The sequence below is a fragment of the Arvicola amphibius genome, chromosome 11, assembly GCF_903992535.2.
Source record: "Arvicola amphibius chromosome 11, mArvAmp1.2, whole genome shotgun sequence".
NCBI classification, from domain to species: Eukaryota; Metazoa; Chordata; class Mammalia; order Rodentia; family Cricetidae; genus Arvicola; species Arvicola amphibius.
The window spans coordinates 15809574-15836824 of NC_052057.2; the positions used below are offsets into that span (position 1 = coordinate 15809574).

Here is a 27251-nt window from a genome sequence, read left to right on the forward strand (position 1 = left end):
AAGTGCTCCGCAATGCCTACTGGCAGGTAACAGTTATTGCACCTACTTTAGCTCAAACTCAACCACAGATAAGATTTATAATTTAAAATATAAATTTTTAATTTAAAAGGGGAAGTTGACAGACAATTTAACAATCCAAGACTTCAATAACTTTTTTATTTATACCATGTATGATGTTATGCAAGGTTTATATGATTTCCCTCCTACATCGCTCTATTTGATTCTGGTGATCATCTTTGTCCTTCATATTTTCTCCTTAAAAACATGGTTTGATAATAGAACCAAGAACGAGGCACTTTTAGAAATGATACAGTCTTTACAGACTGATAATGACCAACTAAAAGGGAAATTCAGTGCTCTGGAGAAGGATACAACCAATTTGACAAACAAAACCCAGTCAATGACAGAGGGTGCTGAGACATTGAGAGAATTCATACTGTTGAATATATTAATTGGACTCTGTCAAATGGTTATGATAGATTGACTGGTAGAATGTCTCTCCGGGAAGGTAATATGCATGCTATAAAATTATGTCCAAGGATGAGACGTTATCTTTACTGGACAGACTTCACACCTTGGAATCCTCAGTGAGGGCATTAGAACCGAACACTGGACAGGAGATCCAGACTTTACAAAAGGCAGTAATAAAAAGATTTGAAAAGATTGAGGAATTTATCAAATTTGATGACTAGGGACAAAAGGTACAAAGACAAAATGTAGCCTCATCAGTACGTACCAAACTCTGGGATAGCTTACTCAGAGTTCTACCTGCCTTTCCAGTGATATCATCAGAAAGAGCATATGGCACCAAATACCCTAAGGTAGTCAAAGAATATATACATGGGAGCCCATATGTATGACTGATTTTAAGGAAATTAAATAAGCAATTGTATCTTATGAAATACATTCATCCTTCATTAGGAAAATAGTCAAAATGTGGGCTTCAAGTAACAAGGCAATGCCACAAGATTGGATTCAGCTGATCTCAGCAGTCTTAGAAAATGGATGTCAGCTGCTTTGGAAGTGTTATTGGAGAGAAGCAAAAATTTTAGAGCAATGGGGAAAAGCAAAAGGACTTGAGATTTCCCAAGAACAAATTCTGGGTAAGGGACATTATTCTGATCCTCAGAATCAGGTTATTTACAATGAACGCACCTTGTCCCTATGTAGCATAGCAGCTTTAAATGCTTGGGACAGGATTCAGGATTCAGGAACTAAGAAAGATAATTGAATCATATATTAGATTAAACAGAGCCAGAGTGAATCCTTTAGTGACTTTTTACAAAGATTAACTAAGGCTGTACAAATAGGAATAACAGACCCAGAAGCTAGACATGTGCTAATTAAATCTTTGGGTTTTGAGAATGCCAACTTAGAATTCAAAAGATCCTTGGGACTCTAAAGGTCAGATCAGCACCAGTGGGTGAATGGATCCTGCATACAATGAATGATGAGACTCTGGACTATAGTACTGAAGCCTGGGTGGAAGAAGCAATGGTTTGAAGAGACATCAAAATATCAAATGTTTTAATTGTGGTAGAATAGGACATCTGAGAAGGAATTGTAGACAAGGAATTTCTAGGAATAATGGCTCCTCTGGGAATGCCAAGAATACAAGGACTCAGCCTTCAGGTATATGTAGGAGGTGTGGCAAAGGCCGACATTGGACCAATGAATGTAGGTCAACAAAAGACAGACAAGGCAATCTGATACCATTGGGAAACTCCTTGGGGTGCCTCTCGCAGGCCCCCATGATGAACGTGGTCCAATAATTCCCAGTTACTATGGAGAACGTGTCTCACCATGAAAATTTAAAAATCCAGCGCCTACTCCAGAAGGATATAGGAAACATATATTCTGGCAGACTTCTATAAATGATCAAAGACCAAAGCTAAGAGTATGCATAAATGGCATTTTATTGAAGGCTTACTAGACATAGGTGCAGATGTAAGTATCATTACTCCAGAATCTTGGTGTCCGAATTGGCCTCTTCAAGAGGTAGTTGTTCAGTTCCTAGGAATTGGAACCCTATCTCAAGTGAAACAAAGCATGAGATGGGTTGAATGCATAAGGTAAGGAGGACAGGGAGGAAGGCTCAGGCCATATGTAGCTTATATTGCAGTGAATTTGTGGGTTGTGACCTATTGCAGCAATGGAATACCCAGAATAACATTCCTGCAGCCCCCCCCCCCCAACTTATGTTTCAGGAGAAGATATTATAGACAAAAGTCACTGGCCATTCAGGCTGTACAAGAACACAAAGCAATTGACAAACCTTCAGAGGTACTAACAGCCCTGCCTTTAAAATGGTAAACTGAGAAACCAATATGGGTTAAACAGTGGCCTCTAACAGAAGAAAAGCTGCAGGCTTTAGAACAGCTGGCACAAGAGCAACTAGATGCTCACCATATTGAAGAATCTACCAGCCCATGGAATTCTGCTGTTTTTGTTGTTAAAAAGAAATCTGGAAAATGGAGAATGGTGACAGATCTTAGAGCTATCAACAAGGTTATTCAACCTATGGACCCTCTACAATCTGGAATTCCTCTGCCTTCTCTGTTACCAAGGGGATGGCCTCTCATAGTTATTGCTTTAAAGGATTGTTTCTTCACTATACCTTTATAAGAAAAGGATAGAGAAAAAATTGCCGTCACAGTGCCTACTTATAATAATTCTCAGCCTACAAGGAGATATCAATGGACTGTCCTCCCAGAGAGAATGCTCTCTAGCCAATACTTTGTCCCTGTGCCAATACTTTGTCAGCCAGCCATTGGAAATAATATGTAAGCAATTTCCTAAGTCTATAATCTACCATTACATGGATAACATTTTGTTATCTGATTGAAATGCAGATACTATAGAATGTTTGAAGAAGTAAAGAAAGTTTTTTGCCTATATGGGGATTACTATTTACTCCTGAAAAGATTCAAAGAGGAGATCCTGTTAATTACCTAGGTTACATAACAGGTTTTACAGAAGATTAGAACACAAACAACACAAATTAGGAGAGACCAATTGCAGACTCTTAATGAGTTTCAAAGATTTTTAGGAAACATTTCCAGTCTACGACTGGTTGTTGGAATAACACCTGATCTAATAATTCATTTAAACAAAACCTTAGATGGTGACAAAGACTTAAATAGTCCCAGAGAATTAACAGCTGAAGCAGAATAGGGATTGACGATTGTTGAGGAGAAATTACAGGAGGCACATGTGGATAGGGGGAATCCAAATCTTAATTGTATTCTAGTCATATTGCCTCCCAGAATTTCTCTCACAGGAATTTTAATGCAGAGAGACAATATTAGAATTATCAGTAATCACACATCTTTTTACCAAATAAACCAAGCAAAAAATTAAAAACTTCTGTGGAAAAAAGTCTCTGAATTAATTATAAAAGGTAAATTGAGACTTCGTCAACTAGCAGGTATAGACCCAGCAGAGATTATAGTGCCTTTCACTACTGATGAAATAAAAAAGTTATGGGAAGACAATGAGCCATGGCAAAGAGTTTATGCTAATTTTTTGGGAGAAATTAATAGTAATTATCCCAAAAGTGATAGACTTATAAAGAGAACTTCTTGGATCATTCCCCAAATTGTATGTGACACACCAGTGTACTGGAGTCTGTACATTTTATACTGATGTAAATAAATCCGGGAAGGCAGGTTGGACTTCTTGTTCCTGTTTTGTGAATTTCCCCTTATAATAAATAAAAATATAATTTTTATGTTTTAGCCAGCCTTGTTATTTCCCAAATTGAGCTAACTTCTACACTTAGGGACAGTGGCTCATGCTTGATAATTCCAGTGGTGGGGAGGCCAAGGAAGGAGAATCAGGGCAAGTTCAAGGTCAGCATGGACTACAGAGTAAGATCATGTCTCCAAAAATAAAAAGAAAGGGTGAATAAGCAAACATGTATCAGGTAGCTACACTGTAAAGAACAATACTCTGGTACTCAGGTAAATAAAGTTAGGCCTGACAAGGGAGGATACAAAAAAAAACTGACAATATACAGTTTCTATTCTCCAACAGTTTATAATGTACTGGCTGCTGTATATCCACCCATTTCTCATTCCCATTCATTTACTCACCTCTTAATCTACCTATCTAACCATCCACTAATCCATGAACTACCAATCCATGATCACAGAATCGTACACACTAGATACAAGAAGGTGATGTAGGTAGTGAGCGTGTATATCTGGAAATAGTCTGATTACATATAAAGAATTATATTACTTAGATTATTATTCCTCTAGAGAGGAAGGTATTTCAGGGCTGGTTGCAGAGAGCTAAGATGCCCTTAGAGGCTAAGGTTCTTTTATCAGAATGTCATTGTCATCATCATAATAACCTTACCATTGTAAGACAATTGATTCCCTTATCCTGAAGTCTGAATTTAAGTAGGAAGATTCATCACAGGGGCAGAACTTTAAACTACTAGCAGCCAGGCCTCTCAGGTCATAGCCTAGGGGAGTTCTGGTCCCCCAGACAATGACTCTGTTACTGCTGGGAAAAGTAACTTTAACTAGATCTCTATCCATCCAAGACTAGGGTGGAGATTCAAAGGCTAGGGTGAGAACCTGCAAGCTGAGAGAACTAGCTTTAGCAACCGGCTAACTTTCTCTCTCTGCTAGTTTCAGGGAAGCCTCTCTCTTTTCACACTGCCCCAACTTAAAAAAAAAAAACCACTCTACTCTCCTCCCTGCTATTTCCTGTCAATTAGTTGCTAGCCCTGCCTCTTTGAGCCCATTTAATTAATGCAAATACAACACATCTTTACATAATTAAACAAATGCAGCATAACAAAATGTAATACATCTTTGTATAGCTAGACAAATATTCCGCAACAGGTGAAAACTTTTGTGGCACTCCAACAGTTTAACTTACATATCATTTTAGATCTTTAGAGAAAGTCATCTTAATTTCAAAGGAAGCTGGGATGAGGGTAGGTCTTTTAGCATGCACAGGGAAGTTCAGTTCTGCTGCCTGCAATAACAGACAACAGAGAAGCCCAGAGGAAGCAATCGTTTATCCTCATTCCTGTTCGTAAGAGAATCAACTGAAGTATCTTTTCAACATTACTAGGCGTTAGGCTCTACATTAGAGACAAATAATAAAACTGCTTCCGTGGAATTTATATTGCAGCCAGCAACGCAAACCCCAAACAAGTGTTGTTAAAGACCATAATGAACAGAAAAATAAAAGAAGTCACAGGAGACACCAGGACTGGCAACTGTCTTCTTGAGGATCTACCATGTCAGCCAAGCCCTAAAAAGGGAGGCAGAGAAAAGGGAGAACAGAAGTGTTTAGTCTAATCATGCAGCAGGTATAACAGAGAGACACCTTTTTTCCCCAGTCCTCTAGACTGCAGCTAAGAATGGTTTAGACAAGGGAAACGAGTCATACAAGGAGATTGACTGCTGTAGATGTGCAAACAGACCATGACTGAGAATAGACATACAAACTCAAGCCATTAAGAAGGAAGATGTTAAAATGGGGAAAACCACTTCTGGGTAAGGTGTGGGTTGGAAGCTGCCTTTGTGTGACCCATCACTTGACAGGATCTAGAATCCCCTTGGGTTAGGTTAATTGAGGGGGTTAAACTTGATATGGTTAACACAACAACTGAACTTGGTTCCTACCTAGAATGCACAAAAAGGAGGAACAAGAGCGGTCATCATCCTCCACTTTCTGACCGCAGATACAGGGAGCAGCTGACTCAAGATCCTGCCACCAGGATTTCCCACCATGGTGGACTTTACCCTCCAACTGTGAGCCAACGTAAACTCTTCTCCCTGAAGTTGCTTTTGTTAGGTACTTTATCACAGCCATAGAACATCAGCAAATGAAAAATCAGCATAAAAAAGAATAGACTCTACTCTTGTGAGAGAAAAAGCTGAAGAATATCAGACACAGGGATGGTGGAACAGTGTGGAAAAAGAAAGACAGGTGGCACAGATCCCAAGAAGTCCAAGTGAGATATACTAATGTCTCTGCAGAAGCAGCCAGTAGTGGCCACTGATTCAGGCCCAATCACACTATGCTGCTTGCTAGGCTGGGATTATGAGTAGCTGCCATGGAGGTAGTGTCCCCTCCTAGAAACAACTGTCACAGAACTGGGAGCTGGACAGAAACTGACAAGGTTATAGAAATGCAACCTGGGGCTGGATACACCCTGTGCAGAGAAACAGCAAGAGCAGGACAAGCCCTGGCAATACGACAGAAGGGGATCACAGGCCTGAAGCTGAGATATTTTATACATTCCCTAGAGTGACTCGCGTGAGGAATATATCTATGAAGACATATGTGGCCCTAGTTAGTAAGTGGCAGCATCGCACTGCGAGAGTTGTGCTAACCTTGGCAGAGTTTCACTAGTGAGCACTGATAACCTCGCTATTTCCCAGACTGGGGGACTTTCCTCGTGATGATCACTGTATGTTTGGATACTGAAAGTGAAGCAGATCAGATACTTCAATAGTGGAAAGGCAATCTACCTTTACTGTCGCTGTGCTAGCACCGTGACTAAGGTAAGGGAGACTGGGCTGATGGCTCTAGCGGGATAAAAGCTGTCACAATGAAGAGGCATGGTAACAAGGGGCAGGCACAGCAGTCAGAGCATGGATCTGAGAGCTTATATCCTCAACAGCAAGCGGAAGGGGAGTGGGTAAACTGGAAGCACAGCTGGGCCCCCATTGACATCTCCTCCAACAAGGCCACACCCCCACACCTCCCTAAACAGCTTCGCCCACTGGGAACCAAGTGCTCAAATACCTGTGCCTACAGAGCTATTCCTCACTCAAATCACTGCTGACAGCATCCTATGAATCTTAAATAAACATGGAAGGACAAAGAGGAAGGTAAGACTTCTCCAAGCATCAGGCAATCCACCTTCTATCCCAGTGAAATAGTCTATTTTCTTACTATTTTGCAGATGAAGAAATCAAGGCCCAGAAACATTAAGAAGCAAATCTTAAGAGTAGGTAAGGGCAGAGCCTGTGCTACTGACCTCAGGCCATGCACTGATTCCTTTCTACTTTGTTCTCAGAATAAATCAGATTTAGTCTAATAAAAGTTGTAGGACTCAGCCTAACAAAAATAGTATTTTTTGTTACAATAACGACTAAGGAAAATCCAAGGTAAAAAAAAAATATATATATATATATATATATATACATATATATATACAAATACAAAGAGTAATGACAGCCTGAAACTCTATTGATTAAAAAGCTTGATGTATAAAAGAACGGCTTTAAAAAGACAAAAGCAGAGAAAAAATGTTTATTTTGGTAACCAAGTTGCTATAGCAATATCATAATCCTCAAAAAAGCGTTCATAGTTATACCGGTAATAAAACATATACATAGGTCTACCAGTATTATCCAATAAATATCAGTTTCCATAATCTTGCTAGATCTGGTTATAAGGAAACCCATGTAAACTTTATTTATACTGGTCATAAACATACCCGTCAACTTCTGCTTATTGTTTGCATGTGCCCTCTAAGAGAAGGAGGCACTCTCTGCCTCGGGGCTCTGAAGTACAGCCTTGGGAAAGTATGGAATGGGGACTAAAAAGCAACAAAGGGGTAGCTGACCTTAGAACTAGAAAACATTGTTTCCTCAAAGTTCTAGAGCTGCGTGGTACTAATATAGACATAAGAGAATCACATTTATGTACCTAGAATAAGAACGTGCTACAAACTTCTAGGTTTCAACTATGTTTTCACGGCCCTGTATGTGCTGGAATAATTTTTGAGCAACAAGAAACAAATGTTTTCCGACTGTGTAAGTATGGCCACGCATCAGCCAGTATCAATTTCCCTTTCCCTACAGAGATTCACTCCATGTACGACAGTAGGTTGAGCAGAGATTTGAAATGGTTCTCTCAGAACCCCACACTATGAAAACCACAGTTCTGTATCGGTTCCATGTTCTATATATCCTTGATTATTCCAAATGACTTATAGAGTCATTTTAACATGTATGTCCCTTAAGCTACCTCCATGAATTAAAAAAAAGGTGCTTCAGAAGCACAAACAGCAGAGTATATTATTTCAGATACAATGGTGTTTAATAATCACATACATGCATAGAATAGACTGAACATATTCATCCCTTGTTCAAATCTAGAATTTTCTGTGAGATGGGTCTTTGAGCATGCTTGTGGGGAATTATCTCGTTTCTGACAATTGACGTGGGAAGACTTGACTGTGGGTAGGCACCTGGACTGTATAAAATGGAGAACACAAGCTCAGTGCTAGCTTGCATTCTCCTCTCTGTTTCTGATTATAAATGTTTGTGAGCCAGAGCTTCGAGCTCCTGCTGCCTTGATTTCCCCTCCATGATGGACTGCACTACACAGTGAACTGACAGAGAGCAACAGCAGGGAATCTAAGACAACCCCACTGCTGTCCCTGTCCTCTGGCTGGTTTCCTCCTTCCCAACAAGCTCCTTTCTTTCCCATGCTATGTGCCTGTGTGGTATAGGCACATCCACTCTGTCTCTGTGATTGGAACAGCCATGACACACCAGGAAGGCGGCATCTCAGGCTCCTCCCCATCCTCTGGCTCTTACAGTACTTCTGACCCCTCTTCCCTGATGCTCCCTAGTGAACACTCCTTGAGCACCCGGGTGGTGGGGAATGGAGACATCTCACTAAGGATGAGCACTCGATATTCACTTACTCTCAGCATTCTGACTAGCCGAGAATCTCTGCACTAACAGCCGCCCTCTGGACAGGAAGGGTCTGTGGTGCACAGTGACAGCAACAGCAGTGTCTGATGTCACTCGGGGTCAGGCTCAGTGCCCAGACATCAGCAGAACCTTGAGGATGAGTGCGGGGTGAGAGGGAACCATGCTGTGCCCCTGACTCCACACTGGGTCAGTCAGAATCCCGTGGTTCCTCAAAAGAATTTAAGTCCCATCCCTCCAGGCAGATTATATCCCATGGCTTAACTTTTCTTGTGACATCTGGAATTGGAAGAAGAAATGTTGAAGGGGCACAAAAAGATGTACATATGAATCCACTGACTTCTGTAGGCACCTGATAATCATGAGAAATTAAATAATTATTTATTTTTTTCTAAGTTACTCAAAGCAAAACTGAATTTGACTGAAAATCAACCCAGGGTTTTTTATTGAAAGGGAGGAGCTCTGCTGTCCACAGGTTTCCCCCTTTGTGTCTAAAAACTCAAGCATAGCAAGAATAACAGATAGAGAGGAAGCAGACAGAACCTGAGAAGCACCAACACAATGATGCTCCTGCCTTTCCTTTGTCCTCCACATTCCACACAATGCTGCAGGTTTCCAGCCCAGAGCTGCCCACAGCCCCAGAGAGGGAACCCTGGCCAGTTTGGCTAACTGACAAAGGGCAGCTGACCACAGAAGACACTTGTAGCAATACCTGCCTTACTCTGAGCACACAATTGAAACCATGCCTGTCCACACACACTGCTGTTTCAGTGGGACAGGGCTGGGAGAGTCGCCTTCTGTGCCACCCCACCCTGTCACATGGTGGAGGGTCAGCGGGGCCGAGCCAGGGAACTGATATTGTAAACCCCTTAATTCCAGAAAGAAACAAGGTTCTACTGTCCCTAACAGGGCAGTGTCAGCAAGGCCAGAGGGGACCTCTATCCCAACCTCCTCCAAGAAGGAACATGGCAGTAAAGGCTGGTAGTAGTAAGCGTGCCACTTTCTTTCTGCAGCTGGCATCGCTGAGGTCCATGGGGAATGAGTCTCCGTCCTCACTGAACAGCAGAGACCGTGAGGGGCATTGGAAACATCACTAGTGAACACTCCCGTATCACCTCAGTCCTGAGCTGTGAGCAGCTACTGAGGAGGGCCTCCGACTTCACAGAGTACCACGGAGATGGAACGAGATGGTGTGAAACAGAGCTAACAGGGCTCTGCTTCCCTGCCCTCTGGGATTGGTGGAGCCAGCAAGAAGCTGAACTTCCATTCCCAGCCCCCAGGGATTAAGTGGTTAAAGGCACTATGAACTAGCACTTCATTTCTTCAACCCCTCAGTGGAAAGGGAAACAGAAGAGGCAGGCTTCTGGCCCTAAACCACAGGAACAACAGTGTAAGCCAGACCTTGGAGTCCCTGTCCCTCCCAAGGTGAGGAGCCAAGTAGGGAGGTGATTTTACATCCCAGGGCAAAAACATAGGAAGTACAAGATGGTGACCTTTTCCCAGAAAAGTATGAGACCAAGGGGATATATGAAACTCCTCAACGCCAATCTAATACAAGGCAATTAGAGTCAGGGCCCCATTTTCCCAGAAACAGTATCCAGGCCCAGTAGGAAATAACATGCATGCTGTTATTAGTCAGGGTTCCTCAGAAAAACAGAAATAATAGGTCAAATGGAGAGGGGGAAAGACATTTAATGTGAGGAATTAGGTCACATGATAAAGGAAGCTAGTAAGTCCATGACGTAAGTAATGGGACGGAAGTCATTGCCTAGTCAAAGTGTGGGCCCAGGAAGGCAGCAAGTGTATTTATTCCTCGTCCAAACCAAGGCCCAAGAGCCAAGATCTCAGCACACATCTGAGCACCAGAAACTCTGATCTAAGGGCAGAAAACAAATGCTACACAATTAACCCTTCCCTTTCCCCTTGTTTTTATTCTCTGTGAAAAGATTGTTCAACCACACTGATTAAGACTCATCTTTACCAAGTCAAATACTGATCTCTTGGAGAAACACACAGACAAACCAAAATACACTGTGCCAGCTATCAGAGAACCCTCTATGGTAGTCAATTTGACATAAAATGAACTCCATTGACATCTACCATCGAACCAGAGTCAGGAAATCACAGCATTAATAGAAAAGACCAAACATTGACATGAATCATATGTTACAATTATCTGAAAAGAATTATATAGTAGCTAATACAAATATACTTTTAAAAAAATAAAAATCTCTTGAAACTGATGTGGGATTTCCCTCTGTATGCTATGAATATGTTTTATTACCACTCATTATTAAAGAAGCTGTTTTGACCAATGACTTAGTAAAGCCAGGCAGGAAATCGGAACAGAGATATAAAGTAGGTGGAGTCGGGGAGACACCATGTAGCTGCTGAAGGAGACAGATGCCCCAGAGCCTTACCTGTAAACCATGAGCCTCGTGGTAAAATAGAAAATAATAGGAATGGGTTAGTTTAAGATGTAAGAGTTAGCTAGAAATATGCCTAAGCTATTGGCCAAGCAGTGTTGCAATTAATACAGCTTCTGTGTACTTATTCAGGTCTGGGCGGCTGGGAAACAAACAAGCAGTCTCCACCAACATGAAACAAAATGGAAAATTTTAGGAAAAAACAGAAATTACAACAAAGAACCAAACAGATGTTAAAAAACTAGAAATAATGATAACTAATACTTACAGTATGAAATAAAAGAATAGAATGAAAGCAGAATAGGAAGATGGGAAATTACAAAGACATGAGAAGGGAGGGGAGCATGCCAGTCTAACGTTGGATTGAAGCTTGTGCCAGCTAAAAATCAAGAATCTCAGCACAGTTAACATTAGCTCTATAAGTTACCAATAAATATAAAGACAAATATTTTATTTTAAAATTAAAATGCTAAGCTAGCAGTAAGCAAGGCTTCCAGCATGATGGGGATGGCCTTGGGTAGTGTTTCACTCCTCCCTCAGATACGTTCTGGGAAAATCCCAAACTACTAAGTTTTATTTCCAGTAAAGCTATTCTAGTTTCCTACACCCTGAGATCAATTATAATCCTGTCTACAAGGTGTTAGGTCTCAAACGCTGGGACAAAAGGCTGTGGTGCCTATTTAACATATCAACCTGGCTGCCAGGTCTCTGGACATCCCTCAGTCCCTACCCAGTTACAGGGTATGGCTGGCATAATCCATCTCACCAGCCCAGAACTGGGCTGCCCTTCCCCCAGAGGCTCTTCCCTATAAAATCCAGTCATTTTTGGTTAGCAACTCCTTTGGTACCTTTTGCCTTCTAGGCTGTTGCACCTGATTCCCTTCTCTCCGTTCTCCCTTCCCCTCCTGGCTCTCCTCACTTGGCTCAGGGTCACGTCCAGTCTGGATTTTCACAGAAGTCTGTGCCTCTGGCTATGCTTTCCCTTTTATCTACAATAAATGTTCTCCTCTACCACACCTAAGAGCGGTCAGGTCCTTTTTTATTTCTCTTTTTTATTTACATGTCAGAAACCACCCTGTGATTTCATCTGCATTTCTTAGCAACCCTTTGAAGATAATAACTTCAGAACTCGCCAGAGTCAGAAGGATGGCTCTCCCTGGGCTCTCCCTGGGCTCTCCCTGGGCTCCCCTGGTGCACTGCTCTTCCCTCAACACTTCTTTCTAGTAGTCCTGTACTTCAGGCCTCTGTTAAAAATGTGCCTCAAGCCGGGCGGTGGTGGCGCACGCCTTTAATCCCAGCACTCGGGAGGCAGAGGCAGGCGGATCTCTGAGTTTGAGGCCAGTCTGGTCTACAAGAGCTAGTTCCAGGACAGGCTCTAGAAACTACAGGGAAACCCTGTCTCGAAAAACCAAAAAAAAAAAAAAAAAAAAAAAATGTGCCTCAATAAATTCCAATTCTGCTTCATGCTGGCTCACCCTGAAATTCATTTCTGTGGCAAAGCCAAGGATTGGTTTTACCTGAAGAGAGGTCTTTGGGAAGAACTGTCAGGTTGCTGGGAGTGGCAGGATGAAATTGTATCTCCATCCACACCCCCCACCCCAGTACTGATGGAATGACAAAAGTTAGTATCCACAAAACTTTAAGAATTTACCCAAGTGAACAAGGAAGGAAACCAAGAGGGGGCACTTTAGAGATTTGTGGGACAATAACAAAAGAGCTAGTCATATAATTGGACTCTCAAGGCTATCATCTTACCAGTGATTACCATGTAAAGTTGGATAAAGAGTATATGAGCTCTGCCGGGCGGCGGTGGCGCTTGCCTTTAATCCCAGCACACGGGAGGCAGAGGCAGGCGGATCTCTGAGTTCGAGGCCAGCCTGGTCTACAAGAGCTAGTTCCAGGACAGGCTCTAGAAACTTCAGGGAAACCCTGTCTCGAAAAACCAAAAAAAAAAAAAAAAAAAAAAAAAAAAAAAAAAAAAAAAAAAAAAAAAAAAAAGAGTATATGAGCTCTTTGTTCTTCATTACAAATGTGTGTAAATATACAATTATCCCTAAACTAGAAGTCTTAGAAGCCAATGATATTCTAAACAGAAATATTTCTGATCAATAAGCAGACATTGAGGCTTTTCAGTTCTCTGACATTAACAACAGTTGTGACCAGCAGCTTCCTCCACGACCACTGAAAAGGGCAGAATCGATCAGATATATAGCATTCTAGCTTGCTAGTAAATTACTATCACCAGCTTACTTATTAGATTTTATAGCTTGGATTTCACTTAAAAACAAACAACTTCTAGTCACAAAACTGAGACAGAAAGTAAAGACAAAACACAGACTGGAAGAAGTAGTAACAAAACAGACATCTGATATAGGACTTGTACATTTCCTAAAACATAAAACCAACTATAAAAACCCAACAATAAGAAAGTAAACTAGCCAGACAGTGGTGGTGCATGCCTTTAATCCCAGCACTTGAGAGGCAGAAGCAAGGGATGTAAGTTTGAGGAAGCCTGGTCTACAAAGAGACTTCTGGGACAGCTAGGGTTACACAGAGAAACCCTGTCTTGAAAAGAAAGGAAGGAAGGAAAGAAGGAAGGAAGGAAGGAAGGAAGGAAGGAAGGAAGGAAGGAAGGAAGAAAGGAAGGAAGGAAGCTGATTATAAATTGGGCAAATAACCAAAACAGGGCTCAGTGGTAAAACACCTGACATTCACATTCACAAAACCTGAAACTCAATTTTTAATTTTTTTTTATTTTAAAAGAAGTTATATATTACTAAACATCAAGAAACTTGAAATGCCGATGTGTTTAACTGTTTAGAAAAATAACAATATCCAAAACTGACATACAAAGAGGCTAAAATTCACTAATAAAGCAATAGTGATTAGGAAACATAACGGGTCATCATAGCCCTCCTGCCCAAAGAAGATACAGGTGTCTACCAAAATGTTTAGTAAATAGGCACAGGAAATTTTTGAGTTAGTCAGTATGTCTAATGATGTTGGCATGGTGTTACAGGCAATTCATGAGTTAGTTGGTCTGGTGAAGTCGGCATGGTGGTATAAGCCTGTTAATTTCTGGTTGGTCAAAGCAGGCAACTGCCAGTTTAAGGGCTGCCTAGACTACCCAGAACATTGTAAGAGACTGTTATAAGCTGGCCTATGCCATGAGAGAGCTATAGGGCAGCTTTACCTATGAATATATAAGAACTATTTAAAATACTGAAAATTATGTCAGCACTTTATCAGAAAATAATTTTCTTTATAAACTTATAGACATCATTATCAGCACTGGCAATTACTTTTAATGTCACAGAGACAAAAGAGTTTTTTTGAAACAGGGTCTCTCTACATAGCCCTGGCTGTCCTAGAATTCACTATGTAGACCAGGCTAGCCTTAAACTCCCAGAGATCCACCTGCCTCTTCCTCACTAGCACTGGGTATTAGGACCAAAGTGGGCCCCCAAATGGCAGTGCTGCTGACAAGGTCCTAAAGGGTAGCCTGGTCTCAGCTCTGGACTCTGACCCAGTAAAATTCAGCATTCCTCAGAAATCTTGTAAAGCAGGAGTTTGTTAGAAAAAGCTATTAATTCCCTTATCTGCTCCCTGCTACCTCTGGTGATTGAGGTATCGAACCCTGATTAACATTAAACACGCCTGCAACAGATCAAAGTCCCCATGCTAGTTCCCAGACTGTTCTGGTTCACATACCAACACACACACACACACACACACACACACCCCAAAAAGGGCAAAACCACAAAATTTAGGGAATACTGAAATATGTGCCATATAAAAATGGCCTTTTACTAAAAATATGCCTAACATACACAAAGCCTGGGGTCTGATCCCCACATAGCACCACATAACCCGGGTGTGGTGACACATGCCTGCACTGGGAAGTAGAGGAAGATCAGAAATTCAACTTTCCTTTACTACATGAGACCCTCCCTGCCTCAAAACAAAAAGATCCATATAAATTAATAACCCAATAGAAAGCTGGACAATTTATGTATGCAGTTAATCAATGTGCATGTGAAAAACTGTTCACCTTCATTAACAAAAAGAAACTTAAATACCAGGGGGTAGCACCTTTTCATGCATAAGAATAAAGAAAAAATATTGATATTTTGAAAAGTGTAAGGATGGCCAGTTGCTAAGTACATGGTCAAACTTAATTAATCATGTCTTCTCAAAGGTTTAATTTTGTTTTAATAATCATAAACATTTTACATTGAAATATACTTTTGGTATTTTTGTTTCTGAGAATTTATCTTATGGAAAAACATGTTCAAAGGAATATAAATATAAATAGTACCTATAAAAATAAATAGAAGTAGAATAAATATTAAAAAGAGAAAAGTCAAGTAAATTATTATATATCCCTCAGAAAAACATAGACATAGTAAAAAGCAAGATGGATCTATATGCATTAATGGGCAACGATTTTCAGTATATACAATTAAGTGGCAAAGTCACAGAACACACTTCATATATTATTTATTTTAAAATATCTATTAAAAAATACCAAGCTACAAATATAACAGAAATCTACTTATAACAAAGGTAAAGAAAGGCGCAGTAAAGGATACAGAAAAATATACAGTTGGCCTGGAGCTCACAATGCTCCTCTCTCAGCTTCCTGACAGCTGGCAATACAAGCATGTACCACCCGGCCACCCAAATCTATTTTCTTTCAGACTAAATAAGAGACAGAAAGCATATTCCGACCTTTTGTTTTTGGATTCACTGTCAGTTCTGTACTTGTCAAACTCCTGGCTAAGAGACTGCAGCTTTTCCTGAAGTCTCTTTTCTCGCTCTACACTTCCTTGATAAAATTTCATTTCTTCTTCCACTGCTTTCAGTTTTTCTTCCATAGCCTTAAATTCATGAAGAATTAGGTAGCTGACGCCACAGTATTTACAAACTGTTTCTTCTGGAGACATCTAGGAAACAGAACATATATTTATTGAAATGTTATGTTTTTAAATGTGAAAAATAAAGCTCAACCAAAGATGTTATGCAACCATGCTGGTGAGACAAATAAATACATAGCCTGCTATGCTGCTGGAACAGTCATCATAACATTGCCTATATCTGGATAAAATTTCTAAAACCAACCTGAATCTTGGAAAGAGAAAAGATTTTCTCAAAGAAATGATCTCTCTGTGGTATTAGTAAGAAATATTTACTCTTCAAATATCTTTTACAAAACAAAACTGAAAATGCTAAAAAAAAAAATCCTTACAACTTTGGTCCTGAGATGAGTTTTCTATCATGTCAGAAGGAACCCATGGCCTTTAGCAGCCAACTACATGATGACCCTTTAGATCAGTGGTTCTCAACCTGTGGGTCATGAACCCTGTGGGGTCGAATGACCCATTCACGGGGTTACATATCAGATATTTACATTACAATTCATAACAGTACCAAAATTACAATTATGAACTAGCAATAATGCTATGGTTGGGATCACAACATGGAAGAACTGTATTAAAGGCTCAGAGTATTGGAAAGGTTCAAAACACTGCTCCAGAAGTCTCTGACTTACTAAGATTTTATTCTATTCATTTATAAAATAATGGCACTGAACCCAATGAACTCTATTCTCTTACTCGACCTCAATATTTTAGGATTTTTTATAGAATTTAACATTCTGTCCAAAGTTACAATAGAAAATGCATTTTAAACTTATTCTCTTCTTTGTTATACTTAGTTCATAGATTACAACTGAGACTCCTGAAGTTTCAAAGCCAAATAAAAGGAGAGGATGTTAAAATTAAACCCACATCTTTTGAAAAACCAATACTTACATATTTATGCACTTATCATATTTATCTACCGTGGGTATATGAGTTCTTGTGTTCTTCAAATAAAGTGCGTGTAGCTCTGGTCAATACAAGGACAGTGAAAAAGCAAGCCGGGAAAAAGACGCTACTTTTTTATCTGTCTTAAGAATAAATAGTCCTTGGGTGGCCTATGTTTGATTTGTTTTTCATAAAGGTAAGAGAGCTCCAGGGCACCAAAGTAAAATCAATTCTTAGATTACTCAATAAGGACTCTTTTAAAAAACACACTGTCTCATCATAGGTTAAAAATTAATAACTAGTCCAAAATGGCCTCCAACCCACTACCTTCTACCTTACTCTAAATACAGGCAACACACCACATCTGGTCTTCTGGTTAAAGTGTTTCTTCTTAATGCAACCTCCCTTGAGATAGTAGAAAGTGTCCCTGTAGCTATGTTATGGCACGAGGATGGATGCAGAAAGCGTCCCTGTAACTATGTTATAGCACAAGAGACAGCTCCTGTAAATTGTTCTCTGACATCTGTACATGTGCCATACATACACATAAAATAAGTACAATAAAGAAAAAATTTTAAATGAAATAGCAAGGCTCATATGCTCTCTTAATAAGTGTAAAATTAGTCCAAGGGTTATAGCCTTCACTCATGTACCCTTAGTTCGGGTATGGCAGTGCAGGCCTTTAATCCAGCACTCAGGAGGTACAAGTGGTGGATTTCCAACAGTTCAACCCAGCCTGGTTTACATAATGAGCTCCCAGGTGAGCTAGGGCTATACCCTATAAACCTGACCTGTCTCACAAAAACTAACTAACCCGTATAAGCCTTACTTTAATAAACTACTCTATAGTCTTACTTACTTGTCATTCAGTAGCATTTCATACATGGAACAGCATTTGCATATTGTCCTCTCTAGCAGGCTTCAAGATAACAAGAGTGAATCCCCAACCCCATTCAGAATACTGCCAGCTTTTGGGAACCTTGTCTATCCATATCAAGAAACCTGAACTCATTCGAACAGATGGTGTTTCCTGAGTCCCTTCTCTCATCAGCTGGAAGAGTCTATTGTGTATTCTATGGCTCTTATTCCTAAACTTTGTCCCTTCGGTCAGTCTTTTTCCTACTCCTGGAAAGAGCCCTCTCCTTATTCTAAAGAGAATTCCTGGCAGGTAAAGCAGACTTGCAGCTGGATGCAGGAAACAGACTATATAAACTTCACATTGACAGGTATTAAAACAGATACATTCGTCCTAACAATCAAAGGGATGAAAGCTAACATAAGTAAAGCAATGCATTTTAGAGGTTTTCTAAATGTTCATCAAAGAAAAACAAAATAGTTATCATGATATGGAAACAAAACAATAAAATAATAGGCCCAAAAAATGGTCTCCAGGTTTGGCCAGCATAACCTCAATCCTTGAATTATCTCTAACACAAACATAGCATACAGATCTTCAGCACTATTCACCTATAAACAGTTTTCTACAAGCAAAACTGTAACAGAAAGGATATAACCATTTTCAAATTCTTAGTGTCTGATGAACTAATTGCCTGGGACATCTTCTGAAGCTTGAGAAGTTATGAAATACTGTAATTATGGATCCAAATGAAGCAAGTTAAAGTTATCTGTTTATTGTGAATTATAATTTGTGCTTCCTTCTTCCAACTCAGTGTTCTATCGTTCTCAGAGTAACATAATAACATGCTGCCATTCCTGACAACAGGGCCGTCATTAACAGGAAGTTCCTGCCTCTGCTGCTGGAGAAAGCATTAACAAGAGGAAGATATAAAACAAACGCAGACCCACTTAAAAATACATTATAAACAAACTTCTTAAATGCAGTGTTTGGACTCTTAAAATTATAGTTACTGAGTATAAAAATCATGACAACTTTTAAAAATTAAATTAGGCTTCAAACCTTTGTCATCATTCCTGACCATACTTAACTACAAAAGGCATCTAACAGCCTCCTGCTGCCCGCTGAGGCTCCAAAGCTTGGCCTCCTTTTTCTTTTCTTATATCTACTACACAACCACTGCCCTTTTTTGTCTGTGCTTATATAAGAAAAAGAAACAAGCCTCGACGAAGGTGAGAGTGCCAACATAAAGCGTTAACACTTCCAGGATGTTTCGCATGTAAAAATGCCTGCCCAGGTGCCTGCTGCAGAGCATCCAGATCTGAGCGTGGCTCCCAGCACCCACATGGCAGGCAGGGAGCCGGCTCTCGGAAGCTGCCCTCTGACCTCCACGTGCACAGCTGCCATGGCAAGTGCAAGCACACATGTGCACGATAAATAAACTAAATGTTATTGTTAAAGTTAATGCCTTTACCCAAACAAGGAGTGATTAGTAAGTTTCAGCCAAAACTGGCAGAAAATAATTTGGAGATAAGACAGTGAACCTTTGCAACCACTAGCTAGACAAATCAGCTGGCCATTTCCTACGTCCATCAGATCATTCCTCTTTATTAAGTCAACTTTAGAGCTAATTTCGTAACAGCTATAAAAGGAACCCACAGCTTCATTATATTTAATATAAAAAGCCTGAGAGCTTGTACCTTAAATTGGAAGAAAACAAAGACGTCCATTCCCATTGCCCTTATTCAATACAATGCTGGAAGGACTAGCAGACCAGTAAGGGAAAAGGACGGAATAAAAGGCACACAGAGGGAAGAAAAGAAACTGTGTTTGTGATAAATTCTGTCTAAGGTTTTTATTGACACCATGACCACGGCAAGTCTTATAAAGGAAAACATTTAATTGGAGCTGGCTTATAGTTCAGAGGTTTAGTCCATTACGGTCATGGCAAGAAGCACGGTGACCCAGGCAGACATGGTGCTGGAGAGGTAGCTGAGAGTCTTACATCTGGATCTACAGGCAGCAGGAAGAGACTGTGACACACTGGCTAGGCTTGAGTATCTGAGACCTCAAAGCCCACCCCCAGTGACATGTTTCTCCAACAAGCCACACCTACTCCAACAAGTCCACACCTCCTAATAGTGCCACTCCCTGTGGGCCTATAGGGGCCATTTTTATTCAAACCATCACAACATGGTTGTCAACACAGAAAAGTCCTAAGAAATTCATAATAAAACCAGTTGCAGATAGTAGATGCAGCTGGTACACATGGAAAATCAGTTCTATTAGTATTTTCAGTGAGCATATGAACAATGAAATTATAATGCCAAGTATAGGGTTATAGGGTAGCTCAATGGTAGAGTATCTAAAGAGCATATGGGAGGCCCTGAGTTTGATTCCTGGTATGTAAAAAAAAAATCCATACACATCAAATATTGTTCAAATTGTGGATAGGATTTACATGATGAAAAACACAAAATTCTGATTAAATAAACTGAAGAGTTATCAAGCATATTCAGCCTTTTGACACTGTGATACAAAGTAGTCTTCTACAAAGTTAATGCTTGAGAAATGCACAACTGAGTTACAAAGGAAGAAACTGGAATGCTTTTCATAACATTTTAAGTAAGTTTACAATTTTGTGTTGGGCTGCATTCATAGCTGTCCCGAGCTGTGTGTGCTTATGGGCTTATGTGAATAACTCAAAGTAGTTAGAATAGTACAGAGCTAGAAACACTTTCTACTTGGGACCTCCAGTTGCCACAATGGACGAGGATTTGGGGGGGACCTCCACTCTCATTCCTGTCATCCACTACAATCTCCACAGGCTCATCCCAGGCCTGGAGCACATCGCCTGCTGGGGCCTCTCTGACCTCAGCACCCTGTGCACTCCACAGAGGACCCAGCTATCCTCTCTCCCCGTACCCCTTTTCATCAGCTACTGATACCTAGAAATGGTCTCTACCCAGGATCTCCAGTGGCCACACCTGGGAGGGACTGGGGCAGGTGAATCCCACTGTCCTTCCTCTCTCCTTCACCATCTCTCCATTCTCATCCTTGGCTGATGACGACACCTGTTTACAGATGCTCCTTCTCCCTCCTCTGTTCACTGGGACTCCAACTCATTCCAGACAACTCTTTGCCTTACTTGCAGTAGCCACTCTTCACACAACACTCTCTGGGGACCCGCCTCTAGGCACGAACAGGATCCTCTTATTTCTTTCCTGAGGTCTCCCTCAGCTTTTTCTCCTAGCTCACCTATATTCCTCTCTGCTCCCCAGCAACCTGCAGAAGCACTCTCTTCCACCCAGTCCGCAGCCATCACTCGCTTCTAAGATCAGAGGGCAACAGAGATGAAGGAACAGAACACGCACCCAACAACGACAAGACCAGACAGCAACACTTAAAATTATCTCAGTCATCCCAATCTCAGATGTCTAGACACCAATGCAAAAACACAATCAATAACAGTCAGAACAATATGTCTCGGCCAGAAAGAACCCAGTAATAGGGTTACTTTGTATGAGTATTTTTTTAACCTTACTGATCCTTTGTTTGTATATTATTGTTTCTGATTTTGTGTATTTATTGTGTGTGTGTGTGCACTTCACATGTTCTTTCCTTTTTGTTAGTGTGTTCATTTTTAAATGTCTGTTTACTTAAGAGAGTGAGGGAATGAACTTGGAAGAGAGGGGAGGGGGGCTGAGATGAGATGAGAGAGGGAAACTCTAATCAGAATATACTGTATGAAAAGAAAGTGCCTTTCTGCTTAAAAAAATAGAAAAAGTCAGTTCTTTGTGCTGTAGAATATTATTTAATTTTTAAAATAATATTACTTTTGTTTATACTCTGAAACACTTATTTAATGATGCAAAGATGCGTCTGATTAAATAAAATTCACCTGCAGTCAGGAAGCTGAGTCAGCAACAAGCTGAGAGGAAGTGGTAGGGAGAAGCCAGGTGACGGGTTTTGGAGGAGGGACAAGAAGAAGGATAAGGAGAGGAGGTGAGCTGCTTGCTGTCCAGCCTCTCTGGGGAGCAGGATTCCACCTCAACCTTCAAATCTTGAGTTCTTTAGAGGGACAGAGATTTAGCTAAATTCCCTTTGTAGCTTTAAAAGAGCTGGGGCCTGAGGGCGCCAGTGGGTGGAGCTGCAGTTGCTGATTAGGACTGTGGTGGAGTGAAAGGCTGCAACAATTTAAACAGAGGACAACTTTGGATTTATATGTAGGTATAATTCACTTCTTAGTAATATTCCAAAAATGCTGTACAAATGTAGACAGGATTGTTCTCAAATTTATATGGAAAGCCAAAGAAACCAGAATAGCTAAAATAATCCTTAAAGAGAGGCTAAGATGGAAATAATAACTGTATCTGATTCTAATCAACACGATGTTGTACTGGCTAAAGGGTGAACTGGAACAGAGAACCTAGAAGCAGGCCATATAAGCATCAAGTTTTGGTATGAAAACAATTAGATGAAGGCAAAATAACCTTTTAAACAAATGGTATGGGTAACTGGCTAGTTCTGAGTTAAAAGAAAACACATACACACACAGCCATCCACCTAAACCTCCTAATACACAAAAGAATATTCAAAATGGATCATGGAGTTAAATGCAAAATATAAAAATATGATTTTAACTGGGAAAACCAAGCAGGAGAAAATCTTCAGTATGTAACCTAGTATAGAGGTCTAGTATTTTGTTCTAGTTTGGTCTCTGTTGCTGTGATAAAAACTCCTTGACCAAAAGCAACCCGGGGAGAAAAGGTTATCACAGGTTTACGTTTCCCTGTCACAGCCATCCCGAAGGAAGGCCAGGGCGGGAACTCCCGCAGAAACCATGGGAAATGCTGCTGCTGGCGCATGCCCTTGGCTCATGCTCATCTTGCTCTCGTATACAGCCCAGACCCACATGGTTAGCGGTGGTGCAGCCCAGAACAGGCTGGGCTCTCTGACATCAATCATCAGTAAGGTCAGTCTCTTACAGGTCAGTCCTATCTCTGTAATTCCTCAGTTAAGGCTGCATGTTCTCGGGTGACTCTAGACTGTGTCAAGTTGACAATACAGCTCTCCAGCACATCTTCACAGAAAAATTATGATCTGTGTCTCAGCTGGGGTTTCGAGAGCTGTGAAGAGACACCATGACCACAGCAACTCTTAGAAAACATTTAACTGAGGCAGGTTTATAGTTTCCAAGATTTAGTCCATTATCATCATGGCAGAAGCATGGTAGCATGCAAGCAGACGTGACATTGGAGAAGGAGTTGAGAGCTCTATATCTTGCAGGCAACAGGCAGCAGGGAGACACTGTGTTATTGGGTGGGCATGGCTTGAACATATAGGAGACTTCAAAGCCCACCTCCACAGTGACACATTTACTCCAACAAGGTCAAACCTCCTAAAAGTACCATGTGCTATGGACCAACCATTCAAGCGCATTAAGGGACCATTCCTATCCAAACCACCACAACCTGTAAACGGAAATCTTGACAACCTGACTTTCAACAGAATTAAACACCTCTGAAAAAAAAACAAAAACAAAAACAACAACAAATTAAAACCTCAGTAAGATCACTACACCCGCTGACTTCTCCAGTGCTGCCAAAGCTGTGGGAAAGGAGAGCACTCGATAAGTGGGTACTGCAGGTAAGAGCAGGAAGTGGCGTATACCCCCTGAGAAACAACTTAGCATCTCTTAAAGACAAGCTACCATACAACGTTGGATTTATATTGCAAAAACAAAACCATGTGTTCATGTAAATGCCTTGTATGTATTAGCCAAAAACTGGGAACATTTCATACACAGTTCAACAGGTCAGTGACTAAATGAACTGGTGCATTCACAGCATAGATTATTATCCAGTAATAAAACTGCAGAAATTTGTTGGGTGATGGTGATGTACACTTTTAATCCCAGCACTAGGGAGCAAGTGACTTCCTCACCAGCCTGGTCTACAGAGCAAGGTCCAAGACATCTAGGACTATAAAGAGAAACCATGTCTCAAAAACAAACAAACAAACAAAACAAAATAAACAAATTAAAAATTAAAAATGAGAAACTCTTGATACAACTACCTGAAATAAATTCTGAAATAATGCCTAAAAAATAATAATACCCAAAATGTTGTACAGTATGTGATTTCTATTTACATAGCATTCTTGAAATAACAAAATTGTTGATGGTCAAATCAATAGTTATCAGGAGTCATAGCGTGGAAGAAGGAAAGGGAAATGGGAAAGTTAAGGTGAATATAGTTTTAAAATGCAATGTGAGGAATCACAGCTCTAATTTTGATCGCATCAACTGTTAATCTCCTGGTTATGATATCACACTTTAGTATGCCAAGTGTTACCCCATGAAATGGCTCCATAATACTTCTTAAAATTGCATGTAACTATAATTTTAAAATAATAAAAATAAATAAATCTAATTAAATCAAATTGAAACGCTAGCTCAATATAAAGACATTTTGTTGAGCAATAAATAAATAAATAAATATATTGGACTCGTGCTATAAGAATTACACATGCCCCATTACGACTACCTGCTGGGTACCAGGTCAATTTAAGAGACAATCCCCGCCTACCTCCAACCCTCCACTTCCTCAGAGGTAAATGGATCTCCCACCTCCTCCAGCCTCTTTTTGTCTCTCTTCTGAAGAGGTAACTACTATCTCTCCCTCTCTCTGCCCTCCCTCTCTCTTTCTCTCTTCATCCCCTTTCTGCCCTTTCCCCCTTCACTTTCCCCTCCATAACCCACTAAATAAACTCTATATCCAAACTCTCCTGCATGATGTATCTGTCTGCCTCCCACCTGCCAAGGTGACCCATAGGGGACTCACTGAGGCCTCGGGTCACCCATCGCCTTGTGGGTCCGGCTTTCTCCCTCCCCCCATATATCTTTGAAAAAGAATAACACTACCTATACATGGCGGCAAAGGCTTTTTCCTCCAATACTTCTCTATTAGAAACCTCTATAGCCTTCTTTAGCCAGTCAGCTAAAGGATTTTTTTTTACCACAAATAGAAAAATGAACATTTTTTTTCAAGATAGAATGTTTTTAAAATAGTTTTACTGATGAATTACTTTGGATTACAGCATTAAGTAAATAGTGTTCCCATAAATTATACAGCCTTCATCATAAGGTGTCAAAACTACAAGAGCTTTAAAACACCACACACACACACACACAAACTATTTTCCAAGATGCTACATTTAACATTTCTAAGACCACTTTCTTTTATTCTCTGCTGTAACTCAGTACAAAATTTGAACCTAGCTGCAGTGGCCCAAAATGACCTGAAAAATTAAGTTTATTTTCTCTGGCAATGACAACCTGTGCTTGGAAATATAAAACTGTTATCCTGAATAAATTTCAAAGTTCCAGAGTACTAATATTGCTTTGCTGAAACAGGACAAGATGAGCTGTCAGTGCGGGGAAAGGACTGGTACCCTGAAGAACAGCCTGCTCTCCAGCCCTCGCCAGCCCTGCACGCCGCACCTCCGGAAGGAGGTCTAAAATCTTGTAACAGCTTCATTTTTGCCACCATTTTAAAAACAAGGGATTAGTTTTTCTCTTTGTGAACTAATTTTACTCTGTTGCTTTTGACTTACTTATATCTCCTAGCAAAAAAGGGGGGGGGAGCAAAAGAATTTATTTTTTTCTAACAAGAGGACACAATAAGTCTATAAAATGAGTTGACACTCACAAGAGGAGGAGATTATTACTTTATTACTTTACTGATCCATAAGTGCCATTTTCAATTTAAACTGTAAGAGTAAAAAAGAATGCAGAAATGAGCGGGCGGTGGAGGCGCACGCCTTTAAGCCCAGCACTCGGGAGGCAGACAGGTGGATCTCTGTGACTTTGAGGCCAATCTGGTCTACAAGAGCTAGTTCCAGGACAGGCTCCAAAGCTACAGAGAAACCCTATCTTGAAAAACAAAACAAAAAAAAAAAAACAAAAAAAACAAAACAAAAGAATACAGAAATTACTGCAGCCTATTAAAGGACACTGGATGAAGCTTCTAGCAACACTACTGATTATCTGAGGTCGGAAACAGGTAGGAATCACCACAGCCCAGAGGAGAAGAGATTCAGGGATGGTGTGGAACGCATGCAGACATGCAGAGAAAAGACTTAGGGTCCAGAAAAAGACACATGTGACACACACGCCCCATGGGCCTCTCGTACACTTTCTGTCACTTACAGAGATGGAAGTCTGAGAAGTGCTCTGTGCTCGGCCAAAAACTACCATAAAAGAGAACCAGGAAATGAAAGTCAAAGATTATCTTATTCCTGCTTCCTTAGGAATCCCTGCAAGGAGACCCACAAAAGCAGGCAATAGACTCCAGCTTCGGCTTACTAGCGTCCTCATCCTCCTCCGTCCTCTCCTTTGAGGGCCATCTCTCTCAGCTCCTCTTCATTTCCTCCAGTGTCCTCTCCCCAGCACTGCTCATTTCGCTATAGAGGTACAGAGAAGCACAGCCATTTTCTCATCCTAAGGCCCTGAGCATCCATTATCATATCACACAGCACAAGCACAGAGAGAAAGAAGAAAGACTCTCTCGCCTCTCCTCTCTGATTTCCCTCCCTGCCTATACACAGAAAAAAAAAAAAAAAAAAAAAGAAAACACAGCAGGGGCTTCTCTAGGAAGAAGAACCAGCCTATAAAGTAACACAAAAAGTTAAGAGACAAGAAAGACTGGGGAGGGGAGCTTTGAAAGACGTCTCTGTCACTGCACACTGATTCATCCTCCTCAAGTCTTTCTTCCTCGAAAGAAAAGGAAAGAAAAAGTGAAGCACATTTTCTAAGCCATTATGAAAAAGTCCCCTTTTCTCCATCACAAAAATGAATTGATTCTAATTTGAATTATTACTATTATCACTACAAATTATATATGATAATTATCCTTAACTGAAGTGCTTATGAACACAAGTGGCTCAAATTATATATTTTCTCAGACTTTGGAATGTATGCATATATAAAATGAGATCTCTGAACTAAGACCCAAATCTACATACAAGTTCCATTCATGCCTTACCTGTGTTAAATACCTAGCCTAAATATGACACAACATCTCAGTAAGTGCATGCATGAAACAGAAATTCATAATGTAAAATTTATATTTATAAGATAATATAAGCACTTGACCATTTCCAGCTTTAAAGCATTTTGCATTTCAGACCAGGGAGGCCTAATATGCATATTTATATATTTAACATGATTCTGTATAGAGTGATGCATGCAAACTGGCAATATCGATGCTGTGATTAATGTTAACAGGCCATCCACAGCAGCACGAACACTGGCAAAAGCCAATCTGCATCTGAGCATGGTTTTCAATGAGAGTGACAAATTACTAGTTAATGAAGAGCTGACTGTAAGCTGGGAGTATTGCAGACATGCTTGGGGTCCTACATTCAATTCTTAGTAGGATAAGGGTGGAAGAGTTGGTGC

General features: G+C 40.5%; 1 protein-coding gene across 1 annotated transcript in view; it reads right to left on the reverse strand.

The window, feature by feature from the left end:
- Window positions 1-27251, reverse strand: part of Lekr1 (leucine, glutamate and lysine rich 1) — a 150058-nt gene that overhangs the window by 117277 nt on the left and 5530 nt on the right. Inside the window, exon 3 of the mRNA XM_038348134.1 lies at window positions 15857-16071. Coding sequence (XP_038204062.1) covers window positions 15857-16071 — 215 coding nt within the window. The remainder of the gene's footprint in view (window positions 1-15856; window positions 16072-27251) is intronic.